Source organism: Corvus cornix, chromosome 1, assembly GCF_000738735.6.
Source record: "Corvus cornix cornix isolate S_Up_H32 chromosome 1, ASM73873v5, whole genome shotgun sequence".
Taxonomy (NCBI): domain Eukaryota; kingdom Metazoa; phylum Chordata; class Aves; order Passeriformes; family Corvidae; genus Corvus; species Corvus cornix.
This window is the reverse complement of record NC_046332.1, coordinates 113711549-113728929: the sequence shown is the minus strand read 5'-3', so window position 1 is coordinate 113728929 and position 17381 is coordinate 113711549. Positions and strand designations below refer to the sequence as shown.

At 43.1% G+C, this 17381-nt stretch overlaps 1 protein-coding gene across 1 annotated transcript in view; it reads left to right on the top strand.

Moving 5' to 3' along the window:
* Positions 1 to 16661, top strand: part of LOC104686365 (uromodulin-like 1) — a 44896-nt gene extending 28235 nt beyond the window's left edge. The window contains exons 13-20 of the mRNA XM_039555763.1: positions 553 to 766; positions 3862 to 4319; positions 5137 to 5279; positions 6400 to 6636; positions 7455 to 7614; positions 10205 to 10292; positions 12826 to 13033; positions 14579 to 16661. Coding sequence (XP_039411697.1) covers positions 553 to 766; positions 3862 to 4319; positions 5137 to 5279; positions 6400 to 6636; positions 7455 to 7614; positions 10205 to 10292; positions 12826 to 13013 — 1488 coding nt within the window. The 3' untranslated portion in view covers positions 13014 to 13033; positions 14579 to 16661. The remainder of the gene's footprint in view (positions 1 to 552; positions 767 to 3861; positions 4320 to 5136; positions 5280 to 6399; positions 6637 to 7454; positions 7615 to 10204; positions 10293 to 12825; positions 13034 to 14578) is intronic.
* Positions 16662 to 17381: the final 720 nt, after the last annotated feature.

Genomic DNA, 17381 nt, shown 5'->3' with positions numbered 1-17381 from the left:
GGTTGGAGGTGGCCACAGTGTAGCCCCCATCTGCCCCCTTAATACCCTGGTCTGGGCATTTAAAAAGAGGTGGGTTTTGCTTGGCTCTGGTGAGAAATCAGCTTTAAAGCAAGGCTTGAAGGTTACCTGCTCTAAGTTGTAACACTTCTGGGCTGAGAGAGCCCTCTGAGGCAGTGTGGAGTGTCAGGAGAATCTTTACTTCCACCAGCAATTCCTTGTACCGGATTGCTCCTCTCCCCAGAGGCGTTGTGAGAGGCTGAACATGGGAGCGTCCCTGCAGCCTCCTCCCTCCCTTTCTGTTAGCAGAGGCAAGGTCTTGTGCCAAATGACAGATGAGATAGCTTAATCACTTGGCTTGTTTAATATTCATGCTTAAATATGCACCACATCCTTCAGCTGCTCTGGAATGAAAATGTTACAAACCGAAAGGTCAATTTTCTGCTGCTTTTCTCCAGAGAAGGAAGCACAACACTCATTTCTGGGCAGTGTACACAGCCTGAAATGTAATTGCTCCATCTGCCCACCTCCACATACATTTTGTTTTTATTCCAGGTGCATAAATCTCTGCCCCTTGAGGTGCTTCAGCAGATGGATGCTGGTCTGATTAAAGTGCTGGTAACGGGTGTTACTAATGGGACAACAGTGGTAAGCTTCAATCTGCTGGTTGCAGAAGATGTGGATGTCCACCACGTCATCACCACTTTTCGTGAGGCCTTGGAACACAGCTCCTACTTCACCATCGACAGGAGCAGCCTCTCCATGCACAGTAAGGAGCAGCTTGTGCCCCAGTAGCTCTTCAGAACTAGACAGATGACAAAGGCTATTATTAATCTGTATCTTCTGAGGTGAAAGCATCTGTCAAACACATGGATGAAAAGCCTTTCTCTCTCCTTATAAGACTCCTTTTATAAGAGGAAAACTATCCAATAAGTTTTTCAGAGAACACCCATAGGTGATGTAGGAAGTGAGGTACCACTGATCCAAAAGGATAAAACCAACTGGTCTTTTTGCCTATATCCAGAATCAGTTTTAGAGAGAAAAAGGTAAGGGGATGTGATGCCTTTTCCTGGTCTTAAAATCAAGAATCAAACACGGTTAGGAGGGAAAAAGGGATTTTATCTTTGTATTTATTTTAAGGATCCTTAGGTGCACATGTCCAGGTTGAATGCACTCCAATGCACACTGCAGTGCACACACACAATAGATCAGGTATAACATTATAGGTGTTACTAATTAGCAGATCTATCGAAGATTCCCCAATGAGAGGCTCGAGTGAGCCCCCCTCCCCAAGGAACCTTCCCCTGGATGGTTCTATCTTGGTTTACAGAATGTGTTCTGGAGAGGACCTTGGGGTCTGGGGCACACTGATCCCTAAATACGAAGCTTCTAAAATGTTTACTCTCCTAAGCTTGACAAACAAGTCCAAGAATGTAGGGAAAAAGCACTAGGAGTACAGAAGTTGTAAAAAAGGTACAACAGGGGTATAAAAGAAAAGGCAAAAAGTCATAATGGCATCAGATGTTAGAAAAAGTGGTCATGACTTGAGGGGTTTATAAGCTACCAGTGGAAATGGGTCCCTGAACACAGCTGTAACTAGCACTGTTTAAAATCCTTCAAGAACACATTATCCTGTGCTTTGCACTGATAATTTTTCCATGAGACAGAAATCCCAAGAAGTAAATGAACATGTGAATTCTTCTGCAGTGGGAGTAGTTGTTTCCCTCACACACCTGTGGGTCTTCAGGTGAAAGCCCACACTTTGCCAAGCCCAGCATGATGGCTGATTTTACAACTTCTTTCCTTTTGTATGTAATTGAGGTAAGTAACAAGAAACATTAGTCTCCTGACTAAGAGAATTCTGCTGAATTCTGTTTCACAAGTCACCTCCAAAAAAATTACCAAATCCCTGACACGACCCAATTGTTCCAAAGAATGTTGTTATAAGCTGTCAGTAAGAATCTCATGCAAAATTACTTCAGAAACATGTTTATGCTCTGCTCTATATTTCTTTTTGCCTGCTACACTCACAGCTGTAAATCTGGAAATTACCTATCGTGGGAATTAGTAGGATCACAACTATCTTGTGGTAGTGCTTTGTAGAGTGCTTGCCTCCTTCAAACCTGGGCTAAAATAAAGGGTTTGTTGCAAGGACAGGTCCCCATAGAGCAGTGGTTGGTGCTGCTTTCTGAGTCCTGCCTATGGTAAGGTTTGCTCTGGTTTTTAGACTTTGGAAAGAGAAAGAGAAGTAAAAGCATGTTTCTCCTCTCAAAAATGAAAATTTTGGCCAGGTAAAAATTAAGACAGCAACTAGACTGCAACCTGGACCAGTCACACAAGCTTTCTACTTCACTCATGCTGGGCATTTACTCAGCATCTCCTCAGGAGTGTGAAATGGGGAAAAACTGAGGAGGCCCCTGGGGTTAGAAGCATCCCCTTGGGCTGTTGATCACTTCAGGATGAGAATGTACTATATTAATATTTAATGCTGTAAGGTTCTATTAACAGTTCTGTTTCTCATATTTGCCTCAAAAAATAGACAGGATTGCCAAGATTATTGCTGATTTTCATTAGCAGAGGCAGAGGGGACAGAGGAGGTAATAGAGAAGGTAACAGAAAGTACTTGATAGGTGGCTTGACCTCTGTATGGCAGCAGGGAGGAAATGCTGGTATTACAAACTACCTTTTTGTATGAGCTGATTCCTCTGGCTTCTCTCTTTCCTCAGGCCATTTGTTAGCTGATGTATGATGGGTCTTTAATCTCCTAAATTCTCTTAGGCTTCTTCAGTAATTTATATTTGGTTTTGTAACCACGGCGATAAAGAACGTTTTTACTGAAGCCACAGCGATTTGTCAATTGACACCAGCCTTTGTTCAGTTTTGTTTAACTAAGATATTAATGTGATAGCAAGTTTCTGGGAGATCCAGCTCTGCAGGAGCTCCAACTTTATTTTCTTTCCTCTATTGTGCAAATCAGCAACTTTTTCATTCGGGGCATTTCTAGAAGCTGGGCAGTTCCAGAAGAATTTATGTATGTGTACAGATTTTATATATTGTTTGGGAAAGAGATGGTATTTTTATGTTTAAGCCACTAAAATTATTTAAGGGAAGTTTTGAGCGATGAGACACGTTGTTCATGCTTCCCTGAAAATTGAGTTTATTATCTTGATTCTCTCTCAGTCAGTAATGGGTGAATACTCAGGGTGTAACCAGGGAATTACCCCAGACCTGTGCTGGATGTTGGGTGTTGGACACACACATTGATCTGAACCTGTGCTTCCCTCTTTGCCCACTTTTTCTTCCTGGAACCATTACTGATTGCTGCATTTGTTCATCAGTCTGAGGAGACACTTGTGCAATATGGGGCTGCCACAGGAGGTTTGTCCCACACTTCTCCCAAAATGGGTTTTCCAAAGCACTCAAGGTCCCATCTTTTGGGTAGTAACTGGTCACAAACGAGGCCAGGTTTTTTATCAAACTCCTTTCTATGCCCCCAGCCAGAACTGGGCAGTTTACTACAGCTCCAGGCAAAAACATACAAGCACTTGTTGAGCAACTTCCAGTGGGGGGTATTGTGCAAGTACTGATCTTCCAAAAGCTATATGTACATGTGTTACACATTAATTATTGCAGCTGCCAGGAAATAAAGCACTTCAGCTTTACTGATGGGCACTTTATGTGTCTCTTGGGCTCCTTTTTTAAAAAAGCCCCAGCTTTGGCAGTAAGTAGAGCAGGTTAAAAGAACCAAAGAAGCTAGTTTCCTGCCAGTAACTGTGAGTTTCCTCCTAAGAGTTTGCTTTTGCCTGATGAGACCAATCTGAACTTGTAAATTACAACAGTTCCTTTATTTTTGGCACTCTTCAGCATTTCCCGTCAGCCAGAAGGCAACAGTGACGGATGAGAAACCTGTGAGCAGCACAGTTCTGCCTGTGACATCTTTGCAAACCTCAACTCGTGTTTCCTCCCCTGCTTCACTGGACTTCTATCCTGCTGAGCATGAAGCTCTGGAGGACACCATGTTCTCCAGCACAGTGCTGCCTCCTCTCACCATGGATCCCATGGCAACTCTTGATGTTTCTCCTCGAGCATCTCCAGTCCCCCTTGTCAAACCCGCCCAGGAGGTTTCCATTAAAGAGGCAGTGGGTGTGTTTTGTGAAATTGAGAGGATCGTCCTCACCATCCAGAAGAGATTCTTGCAGCAGGAGTCTATCCCAGAGAGTTCCCTGTTCCTGGGGGAGCCTGGCTGCAATGTGAGCACCAGCAATGGCACCCACATTGTGCTGCAGGCAGGCTGGAGCGACTGTGGCACCCAAGTTGAGACCGTAAGTCCTCTGATCAAGGGAATGCCAACAAGCTCTGGAACACTTTTTTTTCTCTTTCAGGAGGGGAGAGGCAGTGGCAGACCCTTAGTTGGGTGTACAGTCTATTAGTTGCTGAAATTCCTTTGGAGAAAGAAATCCCCTTCCTGTGATGGAAAATTACCTCTCAGTGTGTGATGAGAAGCACGAATGAGAAGGGGACTCTTTGAGGTCAGGCAGCAAAACTCAAGGGCCTTTCCAAACTGAGAGACACTTACCATGCCTCTTCTGGGTTCCCTTTGCAGCTGTCTTTTCTTAAAAGCAATTTCATCGTCTCATGCTGACAAATACTTCAGTTGCTACCAGGTATGGGGACAAAGAGTGCTAGCTCTCTTCAGACCCCAAACCACTGGCTATGCTCAGATCATGCCTAGGTACAGAAATTCACTTCTGGAGCAATGACCATTGCTAAGCAATGATCATTGCCCCATCCCTGGAAGTGTTCAAGACCCAGTTAGATGGGGCTCTGAGCAACCTGGTCTAGTGGAATGTGTCCCTGCCCATGGCAGGGGGTTTGGAACTTAATGGTTTTTAAAGTCCCTTCCAGCCAAAGCTGTTCTGTGATTGTATGATTCTGTGATATGGTAAAAAGGAAAAGGGGGAAGACTGGTGGATTTTCATTGTCTCCCTGTGCAGCAAGAAAGATACTGGAGGTTTAATCTGTTTGATTTTTGCCGTCAGGAGAGTGGGGAACACCCAAGCACCTGAAGATGGAAAGCTCTGCTACCTCCCTGGAAACACTGATGTTCACAAGCTGTGCTTTCTCCTTTCTGTGCTGCAGAACATGACTACTACAGTAGTGAAAACCACCCTTCGGAATGAGGTTTCTGCTCAGGGAATAACCCACCACTTGAACATTGCCAGTCCCATTCACTGTGTGTTCCAGAATGATGTCTTGACTTCCTCTGGGTACACTGCAGAAAGGTGAGGAACAACTCTCTCTGTTTGAAGTGCTGCTGCATTGGGAAAACTCCCAGGGACTGTAGCTGTATCCAGTGACAGTTCTTGGATCAGTCTGCCATCCTGAGAGTGCTGTGCTCAGGAGATCCCTGCTATGTGCTTCTCTCCTACTCCAACTAATGTGCCAGGAGTTCCAACAAGCTTGGCCTTTACCTGGCTAAACCACAGGTGAAAATAAAGCTTTGGGAACTGCTGGTTCAGGAGTCAGAATTCCTGACTCCTCTTTGCCTTCCTGGGCAATCCCTTGTAGAAATAACAGCATTTTCCTGCTTTTGGAACATATCATGTATCTTTTCACTGATGGGGGCCTGCAGACTGCTGTGTGGCTTCTGAGAATGGCAATTTTTAACCCCCCACAAATCCTTATTTGGTCAACTTGAAAAACCAGAAGATACATCATGCAAATACTTTTTTTTTGTGGAAAGCCCCATCTTCAAGTAAGATGGAATCAGAGCCACACTTCACAGAAAATCAAAGCCGTGCTCATAGAAAAATGTGACACCACAAACTTTGCTCTCGTGGGGAGTGTTCTCCCTTCATACAAGTGCACCTCCTCTCTTGCCTATCATCGTGCTTCAACTCTTGGCACCAAACCCAGTTTCTGTTTCCTAGCCCTGTCCAGAGATTGTATTTTCCTTTCTATTCCTCAGCAAAGTCTTTGTCAGGCCACTTCTCTTTGAGCTCTATCATTTTCTCATGCCTTTCACTTTTTCTTCAGATTTGCCCTGTCTCATTTTTTTGGCTCTTCTCTTCTGCACAAAGCTTTTACTGTCCTTATTTTGAGCTTTCAGAGAGGTCATAGTCTTGTTCCCCTTCTGCTCCGCTCAGGCATTTCTCTCTGCCCTATCTGAATTGCTGAGACATTCTACCCTTTGGGTTTTCCCACTTGTGTTTCCATGCTCTCTACCTTCCCAGCTGAAAACTCGATGCATTTTCACCTTTCCTTTTGAACAGTGTCCTGACACCCTGGACTGCAGATAACCCTTCGCTATTTAAATGTGTGGAGTCACAGGCACTGATTTATGACTTGCTGAAACTTACAGTCAAATTGTTGGTCTTTAAAGAAGGATCATTGATTTTTCAGACTTTACACCATCTTTGAGGATTTGCACGGATCAGGACACTTCAGAACAGAAATGCAGTTGTTTATTGGAAACTCCCCAATCCCCCAAAATTTCAGCGTCTCTGCCAGTGAGGACGTGCTGATCGAAGTGGGGATGCAGAGGGCAGACAGCAAGCTCAAGGTGGTTCTCACTGACTGCTGGGCCACTCCAACCAATAATTCAGTGGATCCCCTGTCATTTGTTTTTATCAGCAACAGGTACAGCAATGTCAGTGGTACATGTTATATTTTAAATGCCTTTTGCGTGTGTTCTCATCATTCACATGCACGGTCCCTTTGCATTTGGCCTGGTTACACCTTCTTTGAGCAAGAAAGGTAGATATGAAAAGGGATTTTGAAGGGCCATGTGGAAGTTTCTTGAGTTTTGTTGTCTTCCCTACAGTTTTATCAGGGAATTGTGCTTCTAACCTGAGGAAAACACTTGAAGGTGATTTTGGCAGTCAGTAGTGAAAGAGCATTTGAAAAGTGGGTGCTTTGTCTCCTTCTCTGTGGTTCAGAGATTCCTCTGGTTTCAGCTTTACCAAGAGCTTATGTGCCTCTTGTCAATGAAGAAATAGGTTATTTGATTCCTCACACATGATATTTCACAGCCTCTGGTGAAAGAGGAGGTTTGTTCCTGTCTTGATCTCTGATCTCACCCCAATGTCATATTCCTTGGGCTCACCTGCCACCTTAAAATATAGGATAATCCTTTTGCTCAATAAAAAAACCTATTTCTTTTAATATTATGTTCTTTCAATTTGTGTTTGGTGAAGCCAAGTTTAAATCCTTCTTTCTGTTACTCTTTCCCTTCTTCTCCAACTCTCCAACCACTTCTCAAATCTCTACTTGGTTACTGTGAGAATAAAGCAGCAGACAGCCCCTTATCACCACTGCACTGCCAGAACTGCTTCATGGAGGGTCTGGCTCTGACTTCCTAGAGGAAGGAAAGCCTTGAAACCCAAGTTCTGTGCTATAACCACAACCTGCCTTCTCTAGCCTTAACTGCTCTGTGTGTTTTTTGTCTCCCTTTTCAGCTGTCCCATCCCCAATACTTATACCACACTGCTGGAAAATGGGAATTCGAGCAAAGCACAATTTAAGATTAAAATCTTTTCCTTTGTCAACAATTCTGTGGTTTACTTACACTGCAGGATTCGTATTTGTATGGAGACACCAGGAAGTGCCTGCAGGACTGTAAGTGTTTTGCTCTAATACACCGTTTTTCCCCCCAAAATATATTTTTCTCAGTGCCATATGGAGTCCTGCAAAACAATGGAAGGAGTAATGTTTCCAAACAGGGTTTAAAACAACTCTTGAGGTTTCCTTTGTTCTCTGCTGAGAGCAGAGAGGAGTGGGGAAACACTACAGCCATATGGAAGTGTCAGTCTTCCTTCCCGTTCCTCATCCTCCTAGATAAAAGCATGGAGCTTGCACAGAGCTGGGGAACCCGAGAACTGGACCTTTCACCTCTGCACAAAGGGATGACTAAAAAGCCATGAAATTAGGCTGGTTGGAAAAGTATCAGCTGAGATGGATGTGTCATAAAATAGGAACTCCCAGAGTAGCGGTGTCAGAAGAATGTCTGAGTAAATTTATACATTTTTCTGTCTTTTTTTTTTTTCCCTTTGCAGATTTGCTTCTTCAGCTGAGAGTTTAGGTGCCAGGAAAGGAAGCTCAGTGTCTTTAAGTTTCTAGGGCTGTGACTTTAATAGAGTTTACTATGGCTTTTTAAAGCCTGAGTACTTTTTAAAGCAATAAACCAAGCCATGTCCTGATAAGAACTGCAGTTTTTAATTGTCTGTGCTACAAAGCATTGCTTTGTTTCTTTTCCAAGTAAGTGATACACAACTTTATCTAAAAATGTGTTGCTAACATAGAAGTAAGAAAAAATATGTTTTACTGGTGGCTTTTTTTTCTTACTAGCAGACACTTGGGAATTCTCCTCTTCCTCTGCCAACTTTCCTGGCTCTTTTTCTATCAAGGATGTTTTCATTAGCAGTTTGGTGTTCCCCCATTGTTTAACACTTTCCTCTACCTCTAAATAACACAGTTCAAACCAATTATAAAGCAAATGATCTCTTCCTAAAAGATTAAAAAAGGCTACCAGAAGATGCTTGTTTCCTTTCTCAAAGTATAAGGCTTCCTCCAGATTAAAAAAAAAAAAAAACAACCAAAAAAAGTAGGGACAGGAAACATGACTGACAATGGTAAGATGGCTCCAGTTTTTGCAGCTGAGTATGAATATAAATATATATGATGCATTGTTCTTTCTCCTATGTAAAATTTACCCCTATGAAAAGTCAGTGAATTCAGCGTCTTAGATTGAGGTTAAACTGTGATGAGGGAAAGACAAGCACCAGGCACATCTACACAGGGTGAGCAATGGCTTTCCAAAGAAGGGGAGAGGAGCTGCAGAAGATGCAAAGATCAAGGAAGATGAGCAAGAACGGAGGATATTTGTAAATAATGTAAAAATGGCTGGGAAAGTGCCCTGAGTCTGGCATCTGACCTTCTTATCTGTTACTCTGGGGAAGACTGACTTCATTCAGGGCAGGTTTAGTTCATGCAGCTCTTTACCCACAAAATTGAGACTTACATCTTGTATTATTTCCTCTTACTCAGTCTATTTATTCTTTGTTTTCTCTGTGGAAGAGAGTAAGGTGCTCTAAAGTTTAGAGCTAAAAAAATAGACAAGTTGAAGAGTTGTAAGAAATGAGTAAGAAACATGACTTTGAATGGGAAGAAGAGGGATGTGCCACCACCATGCAGATGTTTGGTGGAACGTGGCTGCTCCATGGCCATGTGGAACCAAAAAATCATTGTCATCAGGGAGCAACTCCATAAATGTGTTCTCTAACAGACCCACCTACCTGGGAAAGCTATTTGAGGGCAGGCCAAAGTCATAAATAACCCCATGGGTATTTTTCTGGGGGCTGACCCAGGCACTGTTGCTGGCAGTGGATTGTAGAGGTTTTCCAGTGCCAGACTGGTAACACTGGTGAGACATTCTTGAGTACACAAGCTGGTAAGACACCCGCTGGTTTTGCTGATCGTGGTATGATGCTGCAGTTTCTCTGGGGATTTTTTGCCCTTCCAGTATCCATTATTCAAAAGTATCTTTTGAATAATGGCAGTAGGTTTTGGTTCCCATCAGAGACCTTTAGGCTGCAACTTAAAACGATAAGGTAGCAAACAAAAAAAGGAAGTGTGCAAAAATGCATGTGCAAGTGCTGTTCACACAGAGCTAAAGCAGCTGACCCCCAACATCCCACAGGACAGGGACTCCAGAGTTGCAGTTCCCAGATTAGTTGTTCCCATGTCACTGAAGTTGTGGGTAGCTTCAGAATGACATGTGGCTCGTCAGGGTCTGAAAGCTGCTGCTGCTTTTGCTGGTGCTGGTTGCAGTATCTGCTGTGCCTGCCATGGGCAGGAGAAACATCCAAACAAAAGTGCTTACAAAACCCTGGCATTAGTGATAAATTTATTCTCCCATAAGATTTCTCTAAAATAAACAGAAAGTTAATGAAAAGGTTGTCTGTGCGAAATGTCTGTTCACAGCAGTGTGTTCCAGTGTGATTAATTACAGATTTTATACTGATTTTTCCCTGATGCCATTTCTTTTGGACTTCCTTTTGATGCTAATTTCAGTTTAACAGAGCATAACATTAAGAAACAAAAGCCCGATGGTGAGAGTAGCACTGGGCTTTCGCAAGCTCATCAGAAGGCTTTGTATTTTTAATTAGTAAGCCACATGACTTTTTGGAGTTTGAATTGATCATTGCAGAGATGCCATGCAAGGGCTCGACTCCTGAAGGCTGGAGAAACCATCGCCCTGCACAGAACATCCTGGGGACCCCTGTGTAAATCAGCTGGTGAGTTGCGAATAGATGCCTCAAAAGGGGGGCACAGCATAACTATCATGCCAAGATTATTTTGTACTGGCAAAGGAACCTGAAGGCCTGTGATACACAAGGTTTTTCTGCCCCTCTCTATTCCTTGGGAGCAGGCATTCCTGCTGGAGCCATGTGGCAGCGTGGAGAAGCACGTGCCCTCCTCGGAGCAGGGACTGTCAGGCTGTCAAGGGAATGTAGAAGGGAAGATAAAGTGCCTTTGTGTAGCTGTTTGCACAGGGTAGCAAGTGCAACAACCACAAAATGAAACAATTATTTCAATTGTGAAGTGTGAAAGCAGCATCGATCTTTCAGATTGCAATCGGTTTTCCAAGTGTTTACACTGCTGTTAGCCTGCGATTATTTTGGGCTCTGAAGTCCCAGATCGGAGGATGTAAAAGATTTCATTGTTGTGTTTCCTTTGGCTCCCTGGTATTGACTTCATTACCACGGTGAGGGGAAGTGGCAGAGCCCAGCTGATGCACAGCACCTTTGGTTAATTTGGTGCAGCACAGGTTAATTGAGGGCAAACAGCAGCACTATGGACAAGCACAGTCTAATTTGTTATGCACCTGCCTTTTCTGCATTTAATCTGAGTGATGCTTTCCAGGGCACCTGAGGTCTCTCATGTTTTCAGTCATCTGGTCCCCTCCAGCTTTACATTTATAACTTATTAACATAAAACACTCACTGAGAGTGTTTTGGCTCACCAGTATCAGAGTCTTAACATGTGGCTACCGTGAGTAGACAGTTCATAATGTTCTTTTGGACCTAGGAACTGACTCTGACTTAAAAGAATGTATTTTTCTTCCATTACACGGTCTGTTCAAATAGGCCCTCAGTGCTCATTTCTGAATTAGTTATTAAAAAAAAAAAAGTAATTAATGCAGCTTTCTTTGTTTAGCTCTTACAACAAGTAGCTCTCACTCCCATTTTTGCTGGAGATCCTGATGCATTTCTAATTTTGAAAAATGGCCATTTGCCTAAAGGGCCTCTGGTGAGGGGAGCTTTATTTGGGTTGTACTATGTTGATTTCTAGGCAAAGGTAGCACTACTGGCTGCTGTGTCCTGTGTCCAATTTGGATACTCACACCACATTTTAAGTGATCTACATCTCTGTGCTGAAGGAGACAACGTGAATTATGATGTCAGGTAAAACAGGTGTAACTGCTGCAGTGAAACATGAAAAAGCTTTACCTGCTCTGCCAACACCTGGTCACATGTTACAGCAAAAGCCACTGTTCCACATCCTCAGGAGGGCCTGCTCTGTCTGTGTCTGGCTACAGGCTGCCATTTCCACTGTGCATGTTCTGCTTTATTCCTTTGTTTTATGCTGAAATTCAGAAATAAGACTAAATATATTACACAGCACTGCTTTGCCCTGTCTTAGAATGATGCCCTGGGTGTTGTGTATCTTGGACACTGCTCTTACTGACCTCTGTGGTTGCTAGCAGTGCCCTTTGGCCACAAATCTTGTTCCTAATTGTAGGCATGTATGCAGTGGTATTTGTTTTGTGTACCTCAGGCACCACACAAGTGCCTGGCAAAACAAGTGCTGTCCTGAAAATGTAAGCAAACAAATGCATGTTTTCGTAGGTGCATCGAGCCTTTGCAAGAAGGAATTACAAAAACTTGCACAAACATGAAGAGAGGCACAATGAAAAAGGGAGAGGGGTTTCTGCTTGCAGATTTGGACAAACATATGGAAGTGGCTAAAAGGGAACCAGGAGAACACTTTCTGCCTGTGGTCTGTGGTGCCTTGGGAGGCAGTTGGCAACGTGGGACTTGACTCTTGCCCACACTGGGGCACTTGGTGTTTGTTCTTTCCTCCCCCTCGGAGTCTGGGTGCTATTCCAGCAGAGCACAGGTCTCCTGCAGGTCCTGTGCCCTGTCTGCCAGACTTGTGCAGACACTGCAGACAGCTTTGGGCTGTGCAGTTGGCTCTAAATAACTGCTCAGGTGCAGAGTGGAACCCGTGGTGACCAAGCCAGGGTGACTCCAGTGACCACCCCAGCCACACCTCTGCTGGCTCAGCTGGGAGCTTAGAGACCCAGCACACAGAGAGAATCCTTCCCCCAATACTCTGTGTTTGAAGAGCAGTTACATATATGATAAAAGCAAATCCAGTCAGTTGTATGATCATAGATGGATGGAGGCAGGACTAAGGTAGGAGAATGCTTCACCTCTAAAGTCCTTCTGAAGGTAAGGCAGCATTTCAAAAAGTCACCAGCGCTGATTCTTTAATTCTTATTTTAGCTGAAGATCACACTCATGTCTGCAAGGACTCTACACTTGTATGCAAAAAGAGAACAGGGACTGTTCTCACACCCTTTCCAAGAGAATCACCCTCCCCAGAAGGCTGATACACTTCTGTAGCACAGTTCTGTACTGGCATGTTGGCCAATTTGTAGGCAACTGTTTCTCTCCCCAGTAAAAGATTTAGGAATTTCAAAGCTTTTTTCTTTCACCTCTTGATTTTTTTAATTTTTTTTTTTTTAATTATTATTTTTTTTAGCATCTGGTATGAAGAGAGAGAAGAAGGCTGGAATGGGAATTTGGTACATCATCCTCATAGCCCTTGCTGTGTTTGGTTTTGTGCTGGGAGTTGTGACCCTTCTCATTTTCCAGTACCAGCGAAAGATGGGAAGATACAACTTCAGGATCAAGTCTGACAACTTCAGCTACCAAGTGTTCTATGATTAGTGATTCACAGATTACCACATGTAAGTACTGAACTATGATCAGTTACATTTCTTACCTGTTTATCTCTTCCTGAAATGGTGAAATACTTGTAGATGATCATCCTTATTTTGAGTGTTTGAACCTGCTGTCCTTTTTGCTGTGGGTAAAGACCATACAAGTAAGAAAGAAATTCCTGCTGTTCTTCCCTGTTTTCAAATACTGCAGACTGTAAGAGGAGGAAGACAGCACTGTGTCCTTCATCTTCCTTCATGGCTTTGATCTCAGTCTGAGTAAATGACACATCACTTTAGAAAACACCAATAAGCATTTCCACAAAAAAAAACCCATATAATTTTTGGGTTTAAACCAGTGATTAGTATAATAAAGGAGAGAAACTTTACCACTCTCTTTATAAATTTTCTTCAGAAGTTATCCCTTTCTGCAAAAGCTGGGATTTAATTATTATTTTTTGAGATTTTTTGAGAAAGTAGTGGGATGTTAAATATAGAGAGCTTGAAATATTGATGATGCATAAGCAGTGCTTACGTGTGCCTGCAGAGAGTCTGAAAAGACGGCTCTGAGGAGACTTAACCACTGCCACATTTCTGCCTCTGAAACCTGGGAATTCAACACTTTTCCAGGATACCACAGGATTCAGCACTTTTTCTGTAAAATTAGTGTGCTCTGGCAGCTCACCATCATTTGCATGCTTGTGTCTTTAAGAGGAGGAGAGAGAAGTGAGGAAGCTGGCAGGCTGAAAAACAACACCTAACGCTACTTCACAGCTCAAGGATGTTTGCTGTGGGTCGGACTCTGCTCCCGGGCTTATTTGCCATTATTGCCAGAGTTAGTTAGTCAGTGACCCTTCCCTGGTGCTGGCCTCACACAGGACAATGCCCTGGATTCATCACGATGGCATTTGCAGATATTTCATTTCAATTCACCGAGCACAGTAATGTTTTATATACACCACAGGGAAAGGGCAGGGAATGCTGTCCCAGCTTCCTGCTTGTAAATCTTGAATAGTCACATTTAGCTGTATTTCCCTGTCTTTCATCCCACAGACCACCCTATTATCCGTCTCGGGGCAGCTCCTGGGAGATGGCTACAGGTGAGGGTGATGCTCTGGTGGCTTCCCAAGGGCTGGATGTGTCAGGAGTCCCAAGGGAAGGTACCTGGGACTCCTTGGTACAACTCCAGCAGCTGTAGTTCCATCAGGGATACAAATCCCACCATGGAGCCAAAACCCAGCATAAAGGGCATATCGAGGTTCATTAAATTAAAACCTACACATGAAACCTCTAAGTCTCTCCCCAGAGGCAAGAATGGCTCCTCCTGCATTCATCATTCTGCTCTCCTGAGTAATACCTCATAGTAATGGGAATTCTGGAGTTGTGCAAAGAGATTGTAGCATAAAGGAATTAGCAGGCTCATAACGCTTATACATCATGTTGGAGTCTCAGCTAACGGCTCCTTTAGGAGCTGGAGCTGCTCAGCTCTTCTTTCCTCTGTATTTACTGTCTTTGGGAGGTAGTTGATCACCTGTCTCAATCCTGATTAATTTGATTTTTATTTTTTTTTCCTAGTGGGGATCATGTCTCATCACATGGAGAACTGAAGTTTGTCTTCACTCAACATTTGGCTCTCCTTGCTCTACACAACACTGACTTTTCCAAATTAATGTCATATATAAAAGGTTCCTATACCCCCTTTCCCCCCTCCACTTCTTTTTTCTTAGCAATCTGGTTCTTCCCTGGTGTCCTAAGAACTCTTTGTGACAACAGCTCCAGGTTGAAGTGAATTTTGGTAGTTTGTCCATGGATAAAATAGAAGGGAAGAAAACAAAGACCTCTGGTTCTCTCTTCAAGTTCCAAGATCTGTCTTCTCACTGTGACACATCACTATGTGCCCATGTTAGCATCACTTGTGCCCTTAATATTGACAAGCTGCATGTTTCCATAGATATTAGAGAAAGTAAATCAGCAAACCCCCATAAAGATCTCTTTTTCAGTTTGTAACTATTTACTTAGGGTGAGGTTGAAACTTTGAGCTGCAACAGCGTTGAAGACCTAATTGTGCAACGCCTTAAGTATACAGAAGATGGGAAACAAGCATTGGATTTGCCACCAAGTAAGGAAAAGCCACTGTGGATTTGGGGCTTAACCTACTCAGGGTGTCCTTCAGCATGAGTTTTTAAATTTTATTCATTCTGTAATTGACAAGGACTCAATGGAAGAGAAAGAAAAGAAAAAAGAAACTATTTTTGTTGCTGGCAGCTTATGTTTTTCCAGATAAATCAATTGGTACCTGTGTATTCTGCTTAATTAAACCCTAATGATTGTGCAGTCAGGCCACACAGTGCTGCCCACCTAAGAGAGAGCTCTCCAATTGCAAACAAAGAGTTACAAATTTGACCTGGGTTTTTCCTGGCTGCAAGACCACCAGTGCAGCAGCACAGGCTCAGTTTACATGGTCCATTGGGTACAACCACAGTCTGTTCAGCTGGATAAACTGGAGCAAAAATCTCTTCCATGCAGTCAGCATCTCCTGCAGGGCTCTTTCCTGGGCTGCTCTTCCCTGCTGCCCCAAATCTCCACCTCAGCGAGTGTGTTGGAAGATGGGGGGTGAAGAGGAGTCAGCAACCTGTCCCACCACCCCTTGGTTCTGTTTGCTGCACTCACTCCTCCTACACAGTGATAATCTGCTGTGCCTGGGTCACATCTAACTCAGTAATTTATAGACAAACTAATTCCTCCTTAAGCTCAGTGGACACCATTATAACTAACTCTTAGTGGGAATTGGTCCTTAGCTTGAAGCCATGAATGTTTCTAGTGGGCATAGCATTAAGTGCTGATTTTTTGGTACAGAATAGCACAAGAAAGTGGCTTTTCTATCTTCCTAGTCCAATTTCTATTAGGTAGTAAGATTACTGGGTAAAAGACTTTCACATTTTGCAAAAGGTTGTAGTGATTGATTTTAGAGCTTTTATATATACCTTTTAAATACATCAATAAATTTCAGAGTAATCATTTGCATTCTGCTTTAGACTCAAGGGACTCTGTAAGGAGTAAGACACTGACTTGCCTTTTCCTTGTGGAAATAAGAGTTACCAGATCCCGATCTAAAAAACCAAAAATCCATTTAGTTGTAAGTGGTGAAACTGTAAATTATCTTCTCAGTCTTAGTCTGATGAACGTGGAATCATAGAATGGTTTGGGTTGGAAGGGACCTTAAAGACCATCCCATGGGACACCTTCCACTATCCCAGGTTGCTCAGAGCCCCATCCAGCCTGGCCTTGGACTCTTCCAGGGGTGGGGAGTCCACAACTTCTTTGGGCAACAACAAAACCATTAGTTCTTGTTATGTGGGAGTCTCTTAACTCCTGCTCAGCTTGCTGTCAAATGTGACCTGTGTTTGCCTTCTGCACTCAGTGACAGGATCAGCTATTTTACTATAAATATTTTTCTAGTTTTTAGTACTTACAATCCTGAACTTCTTGGAGGTGACAGGATGAGAGATCTGCCTGTTTATTTTGGTGGAGCTGTGCCATTTACAAAAGCTGAGCACTACTCCTCAGGATTAAATGTGAACCAGTTGCTTGTATTTGATACCTTGCATGCTCAGTAGAAACTGCTATTTGTATCTGAGTCTATTTATAGGAATTTTGGTATCTTAATAAAAGCAGTCTTGTAACTTATTGTTGACTTCTGTGCTGTTATGTTTTCCTGTGCGATTTAGTCACAGGTATTAGGATGATGCTCTTGGTGGCTGTGGCAGCTTCTGAACCATTCAAGTATCAATATAATGTTCAGACATCACTGAAAACATGACACAGGACCTTATCCAAACCCCAGTGGACTGTAGTTACCAACAACTACGTACATGTACTTCCTAAGGGTCTTTTTCTTCATCTTTACAAAGGGTAAACATACTTTTTCATGCTTTTTAGCAGACAACCAAATGAATATTTAATGTTCCCAGTCCAATTTATTGCAATGCATTGCAACGACGTGGTGATTCAATCTGAAGCTACTGTCACACCAGCCTCCCTAGGTGTTTAACTTGCACAGTTCTGACAGGTGCTCCAAAAGAAGAATTGAGTGTTCTTTGCTTGCAGAAATATGTTCTTAAAGAGTGGACAGCTCTGTACAGCTCCTTTATCACTGAAGGAAGGTGTCCAGGGGGTCCCATCCACTGATTCCTTAAATAACTGCAAGTTTGCTCTTCTAAAATTCAATGTTCTGACTCTTTGCCTGGCCCATATACCTCAGACTTGTGAAACCCACGAGGGCATTGTCACTGCAGCCCAGGCTGCTGACAATATTGACATCTCTACCATTTAAAAACATAAATGTAACTAAATAAATATATAAACATATAAACATAAT